This window comes from Tetrahymena thermophila (assembly GCF_000189635.1).
Source record: "Tetrahymena thermophila SB210 genomic scaffold scf_8254576, whole genome shotgun sequence".
In the NCBI taxonomy this organism is placed as follows: domain Eukaryota; phylum Ciliophora; class Oligohymenophorea; order Hymenostomatida; family Tetrahymenidae; genus Tetrahymena; species Tetrahymena thermophila.
The window spans coordinates 100,928-122,109 of NW_002476347.1; the positions used below are offsets into that span (position 1 = coordinate 100,928).

Genomic DNA, 21,182 nt, shown 5'->3' on the forward strand with positions numbered 1-21,182 from the left:
TTAATATTCTTTCAGAAAAATATTTAATTTTACTATTTTTTTTGACTTTCCCATTAAATTAACATTAAGGCTATAATTGATAGTATACTACTATTATTTAAATCATTAAATAATTTAGTATATATTAGTGTATTCTTTAGAAATAGATTTTTTTTTTAATTTTTAAGAATTTTTAAAAAGAAATAAAAATTGATGGTTTTACCATCTTGCTTGATTAGTAAAATAGTAAATTAAATTTAAAATAAACTCTTTTTAACTAATAAAAGAATTTAAATAATTTATATATAGACTTATTATAAATAATGGAATTTAATAATACATTAATTTGGTTATATTTATAAATGATATTTCAAAATTTTAATTTTAATTATTAAATGATTTTGAATATATCTTTTCTAATTATTAAGAAAATAATGATGTTCTTTCAAGTATATAAATTATTTTAATTGTAAGCATGTTTTGTATTTATTCAAAAGGATTGATCAAAATAAATAATATAGATGTAACAACAGATTGTTTAATTATGTTGTTTCATTTGTAAAAGAATAAAACTAAATGTAAATAACATTATTAAATTATTTAGATTATTTAAATTTTTTATATTCAGGTATATACTCAATAATAGATGAATCAACAACATATCTATGATGAGACCAATCTTTACATTTTATAGATTTTACTTTTTAATTTAGCTTTACTTACATGATTAATGCCATTCATTCTTTTATTTAAAAAAAATATACTGTTTATATGATTAATAAAAATTAACAGAATCCATAAAAGTTGAAAGTTAATTAATTCTTAAAGATTTAATTAATATTACTTTATTAGTTGAAGATAATTAATTTTTTTAAATTTTTTCACTTTTGGATTTATTTTGTTATTGAAGTTTTAAAAGTAACTTATTTTTTTTATTTGATGTAGAAAATAGTTTAATTTGAAAATCTAAATGAAATAAAATTTTATTTTTTTACATAAAATCAAGCTTCAAATTTAATAAAAATTTAAAAGCACTCAATTCATTAACTAAACCATCTACTCCTAATTCACCAATACTATTAAAACTATTAATAAAATATTTTACTATTAAAAATAAGAAAAAAAAAATTTTAATTAAAACTAAAGTTCTAGGTTGAATTAAAAAACAACTTTAATACCTCATATATAGTTAAAGATCTTTGAGTTATGTACACTTTGCTATTCCTTTAACTAGATCATTCATTCCTTACCCCTTTATTTGATTTTAGCTTTAAAATTAAAAAATATTTTAATTAAATTGTAGTAAAAAAATCTTTAAAAGATTTCTAAACTAAACAAAAATATCTGATTAATATCAATAATTTTTTATATTAATTACTATAATTTAATGATCAATTTTTCTAAATTTATACATTAACTCAATCCTAGACCTAAGTTTATTGCATGATAATCAGAAATGTTATTAAGTCTGTTATTTAAAATTTTTTTAACTGTTGAAAGGTGTTTTTAAAAAAGATAAAATCATATAATTGATCTATATAATTTTACGGAAGATTAAGTTAGAAGGTTATAAGATTAATACATGAACTTAATCCTTAACCTATTCCAGTTACATCAGAACCATATTATTAAATTCCCCTTTTAAATAAAAGAAAATATAAATAATTATTTTATGACATAATTTTAATCTTCAAATTAATTCAATCTAAATAAGTTAATAAAATAAAATATATTTATATATATATTGTATTTTACTTTGTAATTAATAAAAGGATTATTTTTTTTAAAGAAATAGAAAATAAAATTTTTAAACAAACAAAAATAAATAAATAATCAATTTTAATAAGATCAACATTTTAATGATCTATTTTTTAATTTTTATTGTAATTAATATTTAAAAAATAAATATTAATAAAAACTTGCTAAAAATTCATTTATTAAATTTTTTATATTAAAAAACATATTACTTTTAAGAATAATCAAATATTAACTTTTTAAGTGAAGCATTTTTTCCAAGCCCAGCTAGCAAATCCTTTCCGCCTTTAAGTGAGATATTATTCCATCTGTTTTAAATAAAAAATTAATTAAAAAATAAGGTGATCAATATTAATAGTCTAAAAATAGAATAGAATAATTAAAAGAAGTACGAAAGATTTAATTTCAAACTCTAGAGATTTGGGCAACTACCTATTTTAGTACCTAAAGCAGTAGCGCCTTTTTGATTTACATAGTTTGCTCTAATTATTTATCAAAAAATATTAAAAAATAAAGCTCTAATAACTGCTAATAGATTTTATGCTCAGCATTTATTAAAATTGTGAAAAAAAGATATATTTTTTAATTTTTATAGCAAATTTTAATTTCAATTTTAATACTCACATATTATTTTTTCCAAATAATTTAAATTTATTAAATACTTTAGATCTAAGTCTAAAACTGAAAGTTTTTTGCAGTTTTTTATTCCAGTAGCTATATCTGATATTCCTTAATCATTTATTTCATTTTATCTTATATTAAAAAATTTATATTTATAATTAAAATTGAATTTTATTTTATTTACTAGAGTATTAGAGAAAGAAATTCAAGATTTTTCAAATTTTTTAATGTTACACCCAAAACAGATGATCCTTTTTTACCAATCTTATTATCCCTTTTTAATTTAATGAATATTTAAATATTTATTATAAATAAAATAAACAAGAAATTTATTGCATTCTTTTGTAATTAAAATTATTAAGGTTAACAATTATTTAAATAGAAAGTAAATAAATGAAATTTATAGAAGGAATATTTTTATAATTTGTTTTGTATTGACTATCAAATTTTGATTTTATTAATTGATTGTATAAATTTAATTAAAAAAATCTATTAAAATAATAACTATACCTTAAATTTAGACTTAATCTAGTTAAATTTGTAAGGTAATACAATTTATTACATAGCGTTTATATACATGCATCATCTAGTTTCTAATTTCTTTTTTAAAATCTTATAAGTCAGCTAAAATTTGCTATATTTTTTTTTTAATCTAAAGTATTTTTTGAAATAGTAATTACTCTAATTTTAGTTCTAGCTAGGTATCAATTTAATCGTTTGAGTCTACAAACTTTTATTTAAAAATAAAAATATTTTATATTATATATAAAAATTTACATACTTCTTATAATTGTTTAAATGTTATAGCTTTAGATATCATTTTATTTTTTTTATTAAATCTTCTTTAAATGTATTTTTAAATTATTCAATATCTTAACTAAAAATTTGTAATATTATTCTTAAATTCCTAACTTTGTTTAATATATTAATTTAAAAAATTATCTTCAACATGCTATCGAATCAGTAAAGTATTCAAATAAAATAAATTTAGAGAAAAATAGAAAAGGAATGAATATTTTAAAATTATCTCAAAAATCAAATTCTTTTAATTTTATTTTATAATTTATAGGTTGTAAATTTCAAACTCTAGTTTTTATAAAAATTTTTACAAAACACATATACAAGTAGTATTGCTATTCTCAAAATATTATTTTGTGAGTAGTAAATATATGATTAGTAATATTAATAAAATATTTTTTAGTAAAATAAAATTTATAAGAAATGAAAAAACATTTAGAAAAAGGTTTTGCATAATATTAGAATATTTTTTTCAAAATTTGGATGTTCTTAAATTAAAAATAAATCAAAGTAATTCCTCATAAAAATAAATAATTTTATTAATTATAAAGGTTTTCATAAAAACTCTAAATATATCTAATAAAAGTAATCTTATGGAATTAATTCCAAAATAAAATATGTATTGTGAATTTGCAAAAATATTTATTTTTATTTATTGATTTTTGGTATTTATTTAAGTAAAATCAGTCTGCTAAGGACATAAGAAGAGCTGTACCTCTCTTAACCCAGAAATCTTAATCTGAGCTACCTTGAGCAGATGGGTTAGGTTTAATTGGAAGCATAACAGTAAACATATAAGAAGGTTTTTCTCTGACACCTGTTCTGTTAGGATAAATATAAGTAGGGCATGCATATTTAGATTCACCCTTCTTTTGCTTTTACTTTCCTTCAAAGTAGACTGGCTTAAAGAGAATTACAGGCATTTAATAGTGAAGTTTCATAGGTTCTGCATCAACAATGTAATTTTTGTCTCCATCCCATTTGGCACCTTCAAGGTATAAACCAGAAATATATGCACCTTCTTTAGCAGGAGTGCTAACATGAGTATCATAAGGAAGGAAACTATATTTTATTAAAAAATCAGTTAATTTTAAGCAATTTTTAAATGAATTAATAAATTATTTTTAATTTTACCTAAAGTCCCAGCCAAATTGATCAATAGGAACTCTTAACTTTCTTGCTGATTGTTAGAGAAGAGCTGTAGTGAAACCTGTAGGGAATGATAAACCAGAAATCCAAAATACATTTGGTTGTTAATTCTTTTCTCCCCAAACTCTTAGTTGGTCAATACGTTTGATAAGATCTTCAATCCATGACTGAAGAGGTTTGAGAGAATAATAGCAGTATTTCCAGCTGGATGGAACTCTGCCATCAAATAGACTATCAAGAACGATTTCAAGATCTTCTGAAATGAGTTAAATACCTTGAATACCTTTATCCAAATTGATAAGAGACTGTTTGACGAAAACTAGCAATTTATTGTAACGATCTATTTCTTGATTTAGGACAACTCTCAAAGGATTTCCTTCATCATATGCACTAGTTTGTCTTTTAACTTCATCAACATCTATAAGTTCAGGTAATTTTTCCATGAGTTCTTTGATAATATTAGCAACTTTGCTTTCTTTAGAAACACCAGCAGAAGAAGCTATTTGTGGTGAGAGTGAGATAATAGATTCAATCAAAGAATTAGATTATATAATTTATGAAGAAATTTCTGCATTAATATGCTAACCGAAAGTTTCTGGACGCTCAATTGGTGGGAATTCATCAATCTTACCACGATAATAAGTAAGTTCTGAGCCAGTCTTTTCTAAGTTCTTTAAGTCCTTAATGTTTAATTCTTCAGGGACAAAATAGAATTGTTAAGAAGGGTCACCGAGTTTATATTTTTCATCGAAAATAACTTTATCATTAAAGAATTGATTAGCGTAGACGTTCAACAGTCTTCTATCCCAATCATCGGTAACTCTACCACCATAGGTTACATCAGAAATTAAGAATCTATTTGATTAAGAATACAATTTTTCAAATTTATGAATTAAATTAAAAATTTGTTATTTACTTAATGGCATCCCAAGGAGGAGATTTGTTCTAAACTTACTGTTCACCAGAGCCAGGTTAAGTGCTTTGTTATTGAGCAGACTTATCAGTGTGAACTTACTAATCAATGTACATCTACAAAATATTATCAGATGTTTCCCAATCTGAGTCATTAAAGTCATAAATAACATTCCAACCAAGTTATTTGAAACGTTTTCTCTCAACAATAATCTATTTAATATTTTAAATGTAATTTTCAATAAAGGTTATTTTATAGATGATAAAATTGTTTCCTAAAACAATAATTAATATTGTAGAGTTTTGTTTTTATGAAAAAAAAAAAAAAAATGAAATATTAATAATTACACTGTGGAACCAGCAGAGAGAGAAGACTAATTTTTTGTAGTATGATTTATTGTTAAGTCTAACAGCTTAATATTTGTCAGAGGGCATGTTATTAAAAAGACGAAGCATGTTAGATTTAACACCTTTAGATGGCTCAGTAGTTACTTTTACACATTTTTGAAGAATGGAAATAGGGAACTTAGGATGAGGAGAAGATGATAACCAAAGTCTGAAATTATCATGAATATCGCTTCTATTCTATTCAAGATTTTCAATAATCTTTTCAAGATCTTTAAGGAAACTAAGTGATAAGTGACAGTTAGCAAGATAGAGCCAGTAACCATTCTTGCAACCTTCAGCAACTTTTTCACGAGCTTTACGAGCTTGACCTTAACCGAGAGATACAGGAACAAGCTAAATGTTCTTTTGATCAGCGAATTGTTACAATTAGTTATAAGGATCAACACCAGGAGAAAGAATGAAGATAACAGGTGAGGTCTTAGTTGAATCAGCATAAACAGTTTCAAATGTGAAAGAGGGAGCAGTGATATATTAGGGACCAATTTTATTTTCAACAAATTGAGAAGCACTGAAAATAACTCTATCAGGACGAATAGTCTTTACAATAATTAGCTTACGCAAGTGATCACACTTGGTGTCCCATTCACCAGGTAAGGCATCACTTTCAGGAGTGGATGACATGTACCAACGTTTCCATTCCTTAGAGTTATGAGTGAAAGCACCAATAATACCTTTATTAAAAGAGGAAATTTATTAAATTAAATCAAAAATATTTTCTATCTACCTGTAAAGTTAGCCATCTTATCGAGATCGCAAATGGTATCCCAAGATTATTGAGTAATCCAGTCTGGATTGGGATTAGGAGGTTGAGTCTTTCTATCTTATCCTGTGTCACTACCTCTCAAGAAGAAATTGAATTCTTCAAGATTAACATCAGTTGATAATCTTACAGCCATTTAGATTGAAAGAAGAAGCTTGTCACTTTCAAACAAACCTCTGCAAGCATATTTATAAATTTCTTCTTTGTGCTTTTCTGATATACTGTTAAGTTTATCATTTAAGGAATCGTTAACAGCTGCACCTTTGTTAATGTAATTATCAATAGTTCTCTAGAACAATTGAATGTATGACTCAAGAGAGAACTAATACATATTATTAATAAGACCAAACTCATTTATAACGAAGAAGAGCTTTGATGCTGTTGTTGCCAAACTTACGTAGTTCTTTCTTAAATTCATGGTCTTAGTCATTTAAGCAGCACCAGTTTCAATTTAATGTCTAACATCTAATTTTTAAAAAATCAAATGATATATTAATTAAAATATAAAATTTATTAAAACACAAGAGTTTTTTATTAATTATTTTTTAATTTCAAGCAGAAAAAAAAAATTTCTTATACAAAAAAAGAAACCACTTTTAAGTAATATTTACCTTCTTCTGTTTCTTTGGCGACTTAGAGTGCCTTGATAAGATCTAAATCATCAATAAGTTAACCTTTAGTTTCTTAGAGCATACGAAGAATCTTATCATCAAGATCCTTTAGCTTTGATTCATTGTCTGCTTTCTTACGAACTAGGTCATTCTTTTACTTTTCAAGGTTTGCTTCCATTTTTTAGATAACAACTGAAATTAATTGATCTTGGAGACCTTCTTCTTTGACAGCAAAGTTGACTAAAGTAACTCTTGTACTTACTTCAGCTTTGTATTTAGGATTAGCCAATTTAGTTGTCATATAGAATCTGAAGTCTGGATTATACTTAATTTCCTTATCTGCACCTATACAAAGTAAAATACCACCAGTAACTTTCTTCAAAGATTTATTCAAGATGGGTTCAAGAGCAGGATCTATTTCTTCATCAAGGTTTTAAAGAATAACTACTTGACCCCATGAAATAGCTCTCTCCAACAAGGTTATGTAGTTTTCTGTTTAAGGATCAATAATCTACAATTTTTCTCTATCTTAATCTCTTTCTGTGTTTTTAATCCAAGTGTTAGCTTATTATTGTGGGTCAATCATAAGTGGGAATCTACTACCTAAAAATATCATTCAAATAAATTTTAATAAATAAACACATTTATAAAATTAAATCTTCACTTTTTGTAACAAGTACTGCGTTTTCTTTAGAGAACTAATCATCAGGAAGACCCTTAAATGTCCAATTTAAGAATGTAATGGGTTTGACTAAGAAGTCTGGGAAATTATAATCTCTGCTGTGCTAAATTTTAAGGTTTCTAACTTAAGCTAATAAAGCATCCTTCATGAAGATTCTTCTATACTCAGAGGGGAAAGGACCAGCATAAGACATAAATGCTGCTGACATAAGAGAATCACCAATTAGATATTCAAACTTTTATTCAAAGATAATCTTTCTATCTTTCCAACCTTCCTTGGTGCCCTCTAAACCTGAGATAAGCTTTTCAGCTCTTTCTTACTTGTCTTAAAGAATCTTATTTTATTCTTCCAAATTTTGTTTATCAGTCTTAGCTTATTCAAGTTATTTCTACAAAATCATAATCTTTTCTTGTAATTTCGATAAGTTATCTTACAAATTTTGTAATTCTTCTTCTGATTTAGCTAATCTTTCTTTCAATTAGTTGACTTTAATTCTCTTTGGTTCAATATCCTTGAATGCTTTTGCATACATTTCCATAGCCAAAACCCAACGCCACATAGACGCACCGGCTTCGGAAATTTATTGAATCTTTTCAATACTCATCTTAGGGTCATGAGTCAACTTTTCAATCTTAAGTAAAGTTTTTTAAGAGATTTTATCTTTTTCTATATTTTATAACTTAGATAAGAAATCAGGAGCAGCAAGTTCTTTCTTTGCACTAGCCCAAGAGGGATCCTTCACTAATTTTTTTTAATATTTATTCAATTTAATGATTTGAAGTTAAAAATAATAATCGCTTACATAACAAAATCATAATAGCTTGCATGACAACATCAATACCTGCAGGAGGTGAAGTGAATGATTTTACTTCTGCCAATTTATTTTTATTGAGATTTGCAAGACCTTCTTCGGCCATACGAAGAGCTGGCATAGCAGCTTGAAGATCTTATTCAGCATCAGCGGAAATACGAAGAATTTCAGCCTTTTCCTTTTCGACAAGAACAGTTTTTTGTTCAACATACTTTTGCTTTTCATTAACATCACGTGATTCACCTTCAATCTTAATCATAAGATCTTCTACTTCCTTTTAACTCTTTTATAATTATATTTATGATATTTGTAATTATTGTTTCAACAGTTCTGAGCTCTCACCAGCTTCATCAAGCTTATGGAGACCAAGTCTAAGCTTAGTAATTTCATTACCATATTCCTTCTACTTCTATTCAAGCAATTCTACATAACCCTTGACTAACTCGATATAATTTGTAGGAGTTACATAATACATTCTCTTTAAGGTAGCATACATATCATCAGCCATTTATAAAACTTTAGTATGGGCTTAACTAAAGAATGTAGCAATTGCCTTTCTAAGAACTTCTCTACGTTCTTCTTCTATTTTCTCTTCAGCTAATTTGGCTTCTTCTTCTGCAATCTTCTTTGGATCAGGTTTAGCATCTTTCTTTTCAGGTACTGGAACAGGAGTCTATTTCATTACAAATATATTTTTAAATAAATTAGATTTAAACAGAAAAAAATTTTTAAATTATCAATTTTAAATACAAAATATTAATTTAAAAAAAAATAATGTAAATTAATTGAAAGAAATATTACAGGCTCTTGCTTAAGAGGAACTTCCTTGATTTTGTCTTGAAGTGTTAAAGTCTTAAGATATTTATTAGCGACTTCAAGAAGAGCCTCTTCAGGCCAAGGCATGTACCAAATGATAGTAGTATTGTTTACTAAACCAGGATACATTCTTGTGTAGTTACGGAGTGAATCACCTGTTTTACTCATACATAACATAAGATGGAAGTTATTTTGGACACGAGTGAAGAAGAAATCAATCAAATCTTCATCAAAAATACGAGCGTCTTTTTCTAAATTGTGATGCTTAATATATTCTTTTCTCATTTTTTCTTTAATTTGGGGATAGTCATCCTTTTGACTGAACAAATTAGGAATTTCTCCTACAGTTAGAATGTTGTTGATATCTTCAATGAAACCTTCATTAATAATCTAGTTATCACTAAACAAGAAAACACCGCTCTATATTTTTTAAAAAAAATTAAAATAAGAAAATAAATAAATGAATAAAATTCATACTTTTCCTTTGTAACCTGCTTCTTCAGCCCAACGCTTAATATCATCTCTAAATTCTTTAACTCTGTAATTTCTAGATATTTCAATTTACCAAAGAGAGTAGCCAGCGATGAAAGCAGCTAAACGAGTGAGAGAGTGTCTACCTGAACCACCTTCACCAACAAGCATACCATGACCTTTTCCTAATTTTACAATTCTGTGGATTTTGCAAACATAAGAAATAGCTTCTTCGAAAAGAACAATAGGCATAGGAGATCTTTAATTCTTATTGAAATCATCTAACTTTTATTCAACAGTTTGCTTTAATTAAGCACGATCTTTGTAGCCTATTTCAATATAAATAGGTTTACCACCAGATTCTTCCATAAAATCAACAAAGATAGTGTCCAACTCTTCTTCATTAGTGCATTCTCTCATATTAGATCCAAGGGTTTATTCAAGTTAATCAGAAATCAATTTCTTTAATTAGAATCTGTCTTCGAATGAAATAAGTCTATCATGGAAAACTCTTAAGCATTCGTGCACCCAAAGTCTGAAAATTGTCATTTTAGAATCACAATAGAATCTATCAAGCATATAGACACCTTAGATAACCTTGGAAATATCTCTTAAGTTAAAGACATAGTGAGATTTCTTAGGAGTAGGAAGGAAGTTTTCAGAAACAGTTCTAAACAAGTTCAAAGTTGCCTAAGCAACAGGTTCTGATTTATTATTTAAAAATAAATTTGTATATGAGAATTTAAAAAATTATTGAGATAATAGTATCACCAAAAATAAATTTTAGTTAAAATTATTATTTTCTTTAACTAAAATATTGCTGAATAAAATGAAAATTACCTGCTAAAGGTTTAATTTCTTCTTCAAATTCATGGAACTTGTGGTTAAGAATAGACTAGAAGATTCTTCTCACTTAGTTATCAGTAGGGAATGTGAAGTTAATTAGATTGAATTTTCCTTGAGTTCTTTTTGAAATTTGAGCTCTACCACCACCTGGAGGACCCATAGCTGCTATGAATTAGATATCAAGAATCTATTTAAAGAGATCTCTAGATTGTCTGTCGAACCAGCCTTCGTAGTCCATCCATTATCTAAAGAGTTCAAGAGGAGGTTGACTACCAAAAGTGTCTTTTCTGGGCATGTTGAGATCATCAACAAATATAACCATCTTCTTACCATCAGGAATCATTTTATATTTAGTTCTTCTAACAAGCTTGGACTCAATCATATCTTGAGTTTTCAAAGAATTTGTCTAGGAAGAGAAAACAATATTCATGGAAGTGTAAGAATCGTCCAATTCTGAAAGAATTCCATTAATAACAGCAGTCTTACCAGTACCAGTATTACCAACAACAAGAATATTTATTTTATTTTTTAACAATGTCTAAATTACAAATCTATTTCTTGCACTGTCAACTGTTGGGACTAACATTTTATGATATGGCATATTAGGGCCTGGTTTCCATACACTGGCATTGATCTTATCTTCCCTAAATTAATTAATTTTAAAATTTGAATTAAATTTTATCAATATTAAATTAAAACAAGTTATGAAAAATAATTACCATGAAGCCCATTCATTTTTGTCAACATTAATGTAATAATCATATACAGTGTTAGAGTGAGGGAAGATACTTTCGATATCTCTCATATGATAGTCAATTAGCTTGCGACCATCTTCATCTACTGAAGCACCAAATGACCAAATCAAAGCGAAAGTAAACCACTTTTCAAGTAGGGCGTAATAGATTTCGTTTTTGGTAGGGATTTCAAGACCAATAGTTTGACTTTCCATCTTGATGAAAGAATCCATAAGCCTGCAAAGTGCAATAACGATATTTATATCAGAACAAGGTACCAATTCCTTGCACATCGAACGAGTTTTGAATAATCTCATAATCCACTTAATAATATTAAATATTTTGTTTTGAATATTGCAAATAATGTAAGTGAAGAAATTACCTTATCAACAAGATCATAGAAGAAATCTTAAACATCTGGATCTTTCATTCTGCCAATCCATGCTTCTATGTATGGTCTCCAACCTAAATCATTAGGATCAATATAAATCATACCAGCACGAGAAACAGTAGCAGGAGAAGCAACAGAGAGATCTTCTACTTCGAAAACTAAACCTACTTATTAAGGTAAACTGATACGATCACCATTCAATAAAGTTAAAACTTTATTATCATCCAAGACAGTATTCATAGATTCAATCCAAAGAGTATCTACAGGTCCATCCAAGATCATCCATCTCTAATCAAGAGATTCATCTTTACACAAACGAGCCATCATGCTTGATAAAACACCTTCATTCCATTCCAAAGTTGAGTGGTCAACAAAACCAAAAAGTTCATTAAGAGTAACAGTCTTAGGATTCAAAACTTCAGTTCTTACAGCAGGGAAAGGAACTTAGCCTTATTTATCTCCTTAAGTCATTTATTTGTTTAAAGAACTATTTTATAAAATTTTTGCTTAAATTTAAACAATACTAAAAAATAAAAGAAAATTTTAAAAATAGTTTCATACTTTTGTCAATATTTTTAAATTTTAACTTGATTGATAAAAAAATATAAATTGTTAGAGAAAATTGTTTATTATTTACTTCATTGCTTTTTGTAACATCTTCCAGGTTGTAGTCTTACCAGATAAAGATTTACCGACAAGCATATTACCATGACGAGTGTTTTTGGAATCATAAAGTTAAATGCACTTATTGATCATTTCGACTTTAGGTATAAGTTTTTCGTTTCTCATTTCAGCCTCAATAGCCTCATAAAGCTTAGTGTTCTCTGATTCAGGGAGATCAGTATTGGGGAAAAGATCATTAAAAAGAGCGTTAAAGAGGAAAATATCTTCTTGAACGAATTTTGGCATGTTCATGTCATAAATAGCTCTCATAAGAATCTTTTATTCTTTCATGTTTTCTTCACTTTCAGCTTCCTTTTCACGTTCTCTGTCTCTGTTTCCTGCTTAATCAGAGTTGCTATCATTTCTACGAATTGCACCAGCGCAGTTCAAGACTGACTTAATAGCTCTGAGACCAAAGTCGTAGTGATCTTATTTAGATAATTGTTGAGTCATCAAATTATATAATGTAACCATCTTAATTGACAAAGGTCTACCATTCTTAAAACCTTCTGATTGAAGCATAATTTCACAAATAATGGTTGTTTCTGGAACCATCATAGAAATAGGACGGAACAATGATTTCAAGTTATCAGGAAGTTCAGATCTACCAGCATAACCAGGATTCATAGTAATAAAAATAGCGCATTAATCATTAATTGAAATAACTTCTTCTTCGAATTCAAAAGTATTTTGTTCGCGGTCTTCTCCTAATTTTCTTAAGGCATTCATGATAGAGTGCATTTATTGAGCAACGACAGAAAGTACTTCTACTTCAATTCTATTAAACTCATCAAAGCAACCCCAACCACCTAAAATTATATAATGAATATTAGTTAATTTTAAGAAGTTAAAAGACAAACAAAAAATATATTTTTATGTTAAACCAGCCTCAATTGTTCAGTAAATACAAATGAGAATAAAAAATAAGTTTAATAATTTTTACCTGTTTGAATAAGACCTGAAAACATTCTGCCTATTGACTTGTAATCAAGACCTTCTGAACAGTTAAAGACAAGTACGAATTTACCCATACCTTTACCAAGATCTTTAACGGTTTCAGTTTTACCAGTACCAGCTGGTCCTTATGGAGCACCACCCTTATTAAGTTTCATAGCAGTAGTTAAAGTCATGTAACATCTATCTGTCAAAGCAGTAATGACTAATCTACCATTATTGCCTTGGTATTCATAACCGTAAGGGAATTTCGTATTAGTTTATTTGATTTCAACTTCCATACAGTCACCTTAAATGTTTTAGTAGAATCTTAATTGTTTTAACCAATCGAAAGCTGTGTCACTGAAACAAGTTTTTTATAAAGATTCAATAATATCTTTAGCGTGAACTTCAATTGTAATCAAAGCTTTATTTAATTAATTTTTTATTGAGTATTATTATTAAAAATTTAAATATGTAATTTTTACCAATAAGTTTTAATCTATCTGTTTCGGTCGAGGGCTTTCTAACTAACTTAGTTAATTCAGCAAGGAAATGATTTTTATCATCCTTAACTGGCTTCCAAGCCTTGTGCTTATCAGATTTTTCTGAGTTACTGATATTATGCAAAACTGCACCACATTCCTGAGTCCAATGGAGTTAAGACGCAACAATCAGCAACTAACCAGGCCAGCTTGGAATCCATTTTTCAACCCATCTATAACCTTCTTTCTTTTTAATACCAGCATGAGTTTTGGTTAATTCTTTCTTTAATGTTTCAAACATGCGCTACTCAACTGTTTTTAACCATTTCTCAACACCAAATTCACATGTTACCTTGCTACTTAAATTAACCTTTTCACCATCTGGAGATACCATGGTTATGACTTCATGATTCTCTTAAGGTCTTCCCTGATATTTTCATAAAATATTAAATTAATTTATCTTAATAAAGTATTTTAGATGATAATTTTACCTTAACATTTTAACCCATAACAGTATTGATTTACAACTTTTTAATACCTTCAAAGCACTTTTTGATATGTTTGTTGACCTTGCTAGGATCTTTAGAGTTACCTAAAATTTCAAACAAATCATCGTTAGACAAGAAATAGAATCTAGGGAATTCCTTTCTGTTTCTTTCAAGCAATTAGAAAAGAATCTTTTGACTCTCATCAAGCTTTTTGCTCATTTCTAACAATTCGTTTAAGAAACCTTCTTAACTCAAGCTATTTGAATAAAAAAAATTTTAAATTAGATGAATTAAATAGATAAATAGATTTGAATATTACGCTTGTTTTGCATTCTTGGTTGCATAAATATCTGCCATATATTTTTAAAGTTGCTTTTCAATTTTACCGAATTTAGCAATATCACCAACCAATTATTTATCTTGTTCATTTTGTTGAGAAGCAAAAATACTCTCAAGATAAATCCATTGACGTTGTACTTGTAGTAAAGCTTCGAGGGTTTCTAAAATATTTTAAAGACAAGTTTCCCATTGTTCAATATCAGTTTTGAATGATTCATAGAACAGGGTTGTTTTTTATGCTGAAAGCACACCCATATCATCTTCTAAAGCTGAGAATATATCATCAGCCTTCTTGACTTTATAGTATCCTTTCTTGTGTTCATCCATGACTAATTCAAGACGAGACCATCTGTTTTTGATATTTTCTAAAGCAGACTCAATTTTATATTCTTCTCTTGCAACTTCGCAAACTATTAAATAATTAATAAATTTGAATATTTTATAACATTTTTAAAAATAAATTTTTTATTACCTTCACGAACTGAATCAGCATATGTTAATAAATTAATTTTAAAGATTTCTTATAAAGTGAAGGAATCACTTTCATAATCTAATATAGTTTGTAAATATTTTTAAAGCTTATCCCAATGTCTTTAACGCATGAACTTTTCGCCTAACATCTTGATTAAAGGAAGAGTTTATCTGAATTATTCTACGTTGTTACGTAAAGAGTTAACAACTTCCCACTTTTTCATTTCCTTAGGATATGAATTGATTTTGGTTTAGTAATCATCAGCCAAATCATCAAGTTCTTCGTTATTAAATTCGCGGAACTTAATATGTTTGTTCTTTTCCCATTCTTTATCCCAGTCATCTTTAGTTTTCCAGACATCTTGCAAGTTAGCTATTTCTTTTTCAACGCTTTCTAGCTCAGAGCTAGGAGCATAATTGATATTAAAGAGTTCAAAACCGAATCTCATTTCTTTTTCTCTTTCTCTCAAGGCTCTTACGTTTTCTTTATACTCGTTAAGCATTTGGAATGCCTTTTCATTTGTTAAATTACCTACTTAGAAGGGAGCATTTGCCATAAATGTAATCTATTAAGTTTAAAAATACACTTTAAAATTTCAAACAATTACACCAAAAAAAAATATACTTTATTATCTGAAACTTCCTTCATGAAATCATCAAGGTTTTTCATGGTGTCTTGATAAAGATCATTATAAACCTTTTAGTTACGAATTTCCATTCTTTCAAGCATATCTCCGAACTTGATCCAAGCATCACGAAGAGTGTTCTTTCTGTAAATTTCATCTTCCTTTAAGTTGATTTGGTAATCTTCAAGCAACTTGAATTTTTCTTCAAGAGGCTATAATTTATCACCAATATCAGGTTTGTCTTTCTTTAATTTTGCAAGTGATTCCATATTCTTCTTAAGTTAGTGAATATCTAAAGGAGTGGGTTCTAAGTGAGCCTCACTATTTTGGAACAAAGCATGCAAAGAATTTAAATCACTAATAGCCTTTTCTTAGACTGCATTCAACAAAGCACTCTACCATTGAATTAGAACTTCAACTGTTTTAAAAATAGTAAATTTTAATTTATTTTTATTCATAAAATATTATTTTATTTTTTCAAGTATTTTTTAAATTTAAAGTATGTTAAAAGAAATTACCTATTGTGCTCTTAATATTTGTGTTATCAATAACTATGCAATCTAATTTATCAGTTGTTTTTTGAGCTTGAATATCACTGGCAGATATTTCGAATTTTTCAATGTGATCTCTGATATTTGAAATTTCATCATCATGGTCTAAAATGGATTTGGAGTATTTGTGTTTCATGCTAGCATCTCCTTACCAGAAGAATTCTTTTTGTTTCCAAGGATCATACAATTCACCTGATGTCAATTTTTGGATGGTTTTATCCAAATTGCTGAGAATACTTTCAGTATATTTTTTAATTTCTAAATCACTGGCAATTGCAGAGAAATAGTCTTCTCTCTGATTTTATTCTTCAAAGGTGATTCCCTATTCAGGTCCTTTGCGCTGAGCCATCATAGGATTGTTTTTCATTTCCTTTTCTTTTAATATACGTTGTTCTTCTAGCTTATCTTTTCTTTCCTAGTTCATAATGACAGTCATTCTCTTAAAGTCTTGAATTATTTGAGTCATTAAGGTTATAGTTATCTATATCATCTATCTTAAGTAATTTTATGAGGGTTTAAAAACTAAAACAGGTTGAGTCTTTCCATTTTCAGGAGAACCGTTTTCTATTTCTTGAGATAATCTGAAAATAGCAGTAGCTGGGTTTTTATCATCACCAATAACTCTGTACAATTCTAATAAACTGCTCTTATTTGCTTTCTTCAATGCTTCTTCTATCTTTTTATCAATCATAGCTACATAATTGAACCAGACTTTTTAAATTTCAGGTCCATCTTTCAAGAAGAACTCATATGTTTCACTTAAAATTCTTTTTATTTCATCTAAAGCAATCTAATTAAAAGAAAAATAAATATTAAGATAATATAAGGAGTTAATTAATTTACCTTGATTTTAATTTGCATATCTCTTCTGTGCTTTTCTTGATCTTCTTCAAATTATTTAATTTCAACTGTACGCTTTTTATCAATTTTAATTAGAATTCTTGTGGCGATTTCTACACATTTTTACTCAATCTTCTCAGTGTTGCTCTTGAACATTTTTAACTTATTGTAAATTTCGTTACAGCTCTTTCTACAATCACGCACAAAATTTTCTAAAATACCCTTAGAACTCCATTTCAACTTGCTGGTACCTGGCTTGATAACCTTCTCAGTTTAAGAGTAGTGATCTTTAAAGAGATTCTTTTCCATAGGATCCATGTAATCAATAATTTTATTTTAATCTCTAACAACAAGCATGACGTATTCTTTTAGAATTCTGAGGTTTTCTCTATGTAAAGTAGTGAATTCATCTGCGTAGGAAGGAACAACAATACCAAAGTTAATCAATTTCTTCCAAGCCACTACTTCGCTCATTAACTTCTCGAGCTATCTGTTAAATTTAGACTCAAGGTGACCTTCTTTACTTCTCAAATTCTCCTTATATTTAAGTTCTGGATAGTCAGGTTCAGGCATGTAAAGGACTGGCTTATCCAAGAATTCATGTCCCAAAGACTTTTCTTCAAGTTCCTAAAAAATTAAATTAAAAGTATAAATATTATTGTTAGTAATTATCAAAAGAAAAATGATTTTTAAAAAAGAAATTACTTTGTTTTCTTCTTTCCACTCTTTGAACTTAACATTAATGATAAATTATTTAAAAGTAAGATGAATGGCTTCATATTTTTCTTATGCAATTCTCTTTGTTCCTTCATCAATGAAAAAGAGTCTGTCAATAGAGTCTTTCATCTTTTGGATTCTGTGAATTTAAGCTCTGACCCAAATTGCTTAGCCAGAGTACTTACCATGGTGAAAGGGGAAGTTTAAAAGAGGCATATTTTTCTTCATATTATCATATTCTAATTTAGCTTTATCAAGTTCGGATAGGAACATGTTGATGACTTCAGTGGCTTTCTTTTTGACAGCCATTTTAATACTTTCTCTTTTAGCTAAGTAATCAAATGCTTCAAGCATTTCAACACCTTGCTAAACAGTGGAGACTTGTTCAAAACCAGTATTGATAATATTTTAATACATAATATCAAGATCTTTCATGCCATTCTTGAACATATTGAATAAGTCATGCCAGTTAGATGCTTTAACATCTAAAATTTTGTCTTTGTCTGTTGCTCTAATTTTATCTATGTGCTTCTTAAAGCTTTCTTTGATTTCTTCTAAAATATTTTCAATTTCTGGACCAATTGAACCTTTAGAAAATTATAATAAATTTTAAAATATTATTTATATAATAAGTTAATTTATTTGATACCACCAAATTAAGGAATTTAGCTGTTAGATCCTTTTGCAGCGAATTATAATTAACCTTCACAAATTTCAGTAAGTTCAGAGCATCTTTAAACAAAGGCTTCCATTTGAGCGAAAATTGAATTGTGATTGAAATCCCAAGCTCTCTTAGAAGCATTTTCCTTTCTTTTCTTGTTTATCAAGGCAGATGTGCGTTCATAAATTTTTTTCCATTTTTTACCACACTCAATAGAGTCTTTTAGATCTTAAATGCACTTCTCTACATCTCCGTCTAGCATATCAGATATGTTGATCTAAGACTTGCAACGTTTAATGATTTCGTTAGAAATTTTGTGCAATAAACCTGAAATACGCTCCTATGAATTGTAATAATCAGAATGTTCCCAAATCATACGAACTCTGTTCAATAGAGAGGGTAGAATAGATGGAATTTCACGAGGAGTAGCCTTTTCAAGTTAACGGCATGAATCAAAAAGAGAATTCAAGAAATCTAAGTTGTTTTCTGCTTCAACTGATCCTGAGTTTATGTTTTTAGTTAATTCTTCAAAGGAAGGTACATAAGAACTATCAACTATTTTTAATATTTGTATGATGCGTTGTAAATCAGGATTAACCAATTGTCTTTAAATATTTTATAAATTATTTTTTCTTCTTCTCCAGTAAATAATTTCATCTTGAGGTCCTGCATTTTCATTATCTTGTTAGGAGTCTTAATTGTTAACAATTTCTTTAATTTATCTGTACCAATAAATCAAAGTAGTTTCTAATCTTTAAATTAAATCTTTATCTAAAGAGGTAGCCTAAGTATCACTGAGATCTTCTTTAGGAATATAAAGTTTTGTGTAGCCTTCATTTTATTAGGAAGCCTCGGTGAGAGTAGCCATAAACTAATAGAAAAATATAAATAAAATAAATAAATTGTTGTAAAAAAAGTAAATTTAATTACTTTGTGAAGTTAGGCAATGAACTCCTTCTTGACATTTTCTGGCCAAGCAGTGTCAGTGTAGATTTAAGGATTGTAGACATCATCCATCAATTTAAGAAGACTCTAGATGTGATTTTATTAAACTGACCCATGAGTGATAAAATCATCAATATTACCAACTTCAAAATTGACAATATGTTCATTTTGGTATTTAGTGAAGAAATAAAAATCAGGATCATAAGATTCTTCAGTTAAAATAGGAGGATCTACAAAGTTATACTTGAGTCCATCTTTTTCTACCCAGAAATAAATATTCCTAATTTACAAATTTATTTTTTATTTTTATTAAATTTTATTAATTTATTAATTACTTGTGTTATTAATCTCCAAAAAATTAGCTGATTTGGTAGTCAAGTTCTTCATTCCATAGCTTCTCATCAAATGCATTTAAACCTTTTTCCAATTACTCCATTACCCAGGTTATTTTCTCCCCTATTTAAAAAATATATTTTAATATTTTACTATTTAAATGATCAAAAAAATAATGAAAGTTAAATTTTTAAATGGATTCTAAAATTATTTTTAATAATTTTTTATTTGAAAGTTAAACTGATTGAATTTCTTTAATTATTTGATAATATTTAAGATTGTGAATTAAGAAATAATTATTTTCATTGATATTAAAAAGTAAATTAAAAATTAAGTGGTTTTATAATTTTTTCAAATATAAGTTGTACTTTTACTGATACTTTGTATTAATTTTATTTATAAAGCAATACAATTAAAAGACCATTAAATACAATTATCTTTCATTCAATTTGTATGGGTTATGTGTTGTATTAAAACAAGCAAATATTTGGCCAGCTTGCATAAAAATTTAAATAATGCTCAACTAATAAGACTAAAAGATATTCGGTTGATTAGTTTCATTACTTTTATGTATCGCAAATAAGAAAAATGTACTAAAAGAAACATAGTACAACCTTCTTAACTTGAATGAAAATAAACCTATAATATAAAAATATAAAAATCTTACTTGTTTCTTAAGAAATTTATTAAACTCCTCTTTTGTTTTGTTGGTCTTGCTGGCTGCTATCTTGAGATTATTATTTAACTACTTATCTCTTTACCATTTTTGTAACTACTCTTACAGAAGGAACTTCAGAAGGGTCTTTTCCATTCTTTTCAGCTTCTTTTCTCAACTCTTCAAGCTCTTCTGCAGGAATATTTTCTTCTACTTCTTCTTCTACATCTTCGTATTATTCTTTATTGCCTTCATTTTCTTCTCCGTTTGCATGGTTGCCATTTACCTAATTACCATTTGTATTGGTTTCCATACCATTTTAAGACTAATTTTAGTCCACTTATTCTTAATTATTATCATCTTGTTGATGATTATTTTCGTTATCACTCATTCAAATTTTATTCAAATAACTTGGAAAAACTAAATATTTTAAAAAATGGATTATTTGTTATTGTTCTTTAACATAATTTATTTTTATGCTATTTATTATTTATTTTACGCTAATATCACTTTTAAATATTTTGCCAAAAACAACTAAAAAATGATGGATTATTAGCTAAAAAATATTATTTTACTTTAAAAAGAATGAACTTATGAATAAGATGGGGCTTTATAATCTTTTTTACTCTAAGGCGTTGTTTAAAGGGACTTTTATATTTAAATTATCAATAAAAGCTTCTATGAAAGATTTCCCTCTTGTTTTTCTTTGAATTTTTGTTAATTTAATAATT

General features: G+C 27.3%; 2 protein-coding genes across 2 annotated transcripts; both read right to left on the bottom strand. All coding sequences in view use genetic code 6, as the record gives it.

Annotated features, from left to right (window-relative positions):
* Window positions 1-630: 630 nt before the first annotated feature.
* On the bottom strand, window positions 631-3,175 carry TTHERM_00912280 (kinase domain protein; the record flags this gene model as incomplete). Its single annotated transcript, XM_001020197.2, has 12 exons — window positions 631-721; window positions 975-1,064; window positions 1,158-1,247; window positions 1,358-1,447; window positions 1,528-1,617; window positions 1,947-2,042; window positions 2,127-2,216; window positions 2,397-2,486; window positions 2,540-2,629; window positions 2,866-2,955; window positions 3,036-3,085; window positions 3,137-3,175. The coding sequence occupies 12 exons, from the start codon at window positions 3,173-3,175 to the stop codon at window positions 631-633; spliced, it is 996 nt and encodes a 331-aa protein (XP_001020197.2).
* Window positions 3,176-3,836: 661 nt separating this feature from the next.
* On the bottom strand, window positions 3,837-20,842 carry TTHERM_00912290 (dynein heavy chain 2, putative; the record flags this gene model as incomplete). Its single annotated transcript, XM_001020198.3, has 27 exons — window positions 3,837-4,215; window positions 4,288-5,157; window positions 5,219-5,427; window positions 5,563-6,293; window positions 6,347-6,847; window positions 6,994-7,596; window positions 7,658-8,416; window positions 8,478-9,159; window positions 9,288-9,722; window positions 9,780-10,477; window positions 10,614-11,263; window positions 11,339-11,676; window positions 11,736-12,231; window positions 12,382-13,216; window positions 13,351-13,767; window positions 13,829-14,252; window positions 14,317-14,569; window positions 14,633-15,062; window positions 15,125-15,689; window positions 15,749-16,167; window positions 16,268-17,090; window positions 17,144-17,767; window positions 17,846-18,444; window positions 18,507-19,389; window positions 19,449-19,743; window positions 19,799-19,919; window positions 20,464-20,842. 27 exons carry the CDS (start codon window positions 20,840-20,842, stop codon window positions 3,837-3,839), a joined length of 14,418 nt encoding a protein of 4,805 aa, XP_001020198.2.
* Between the last annotated feature and the right edge of the window lie 340 nt (window positions 20,843-21,182).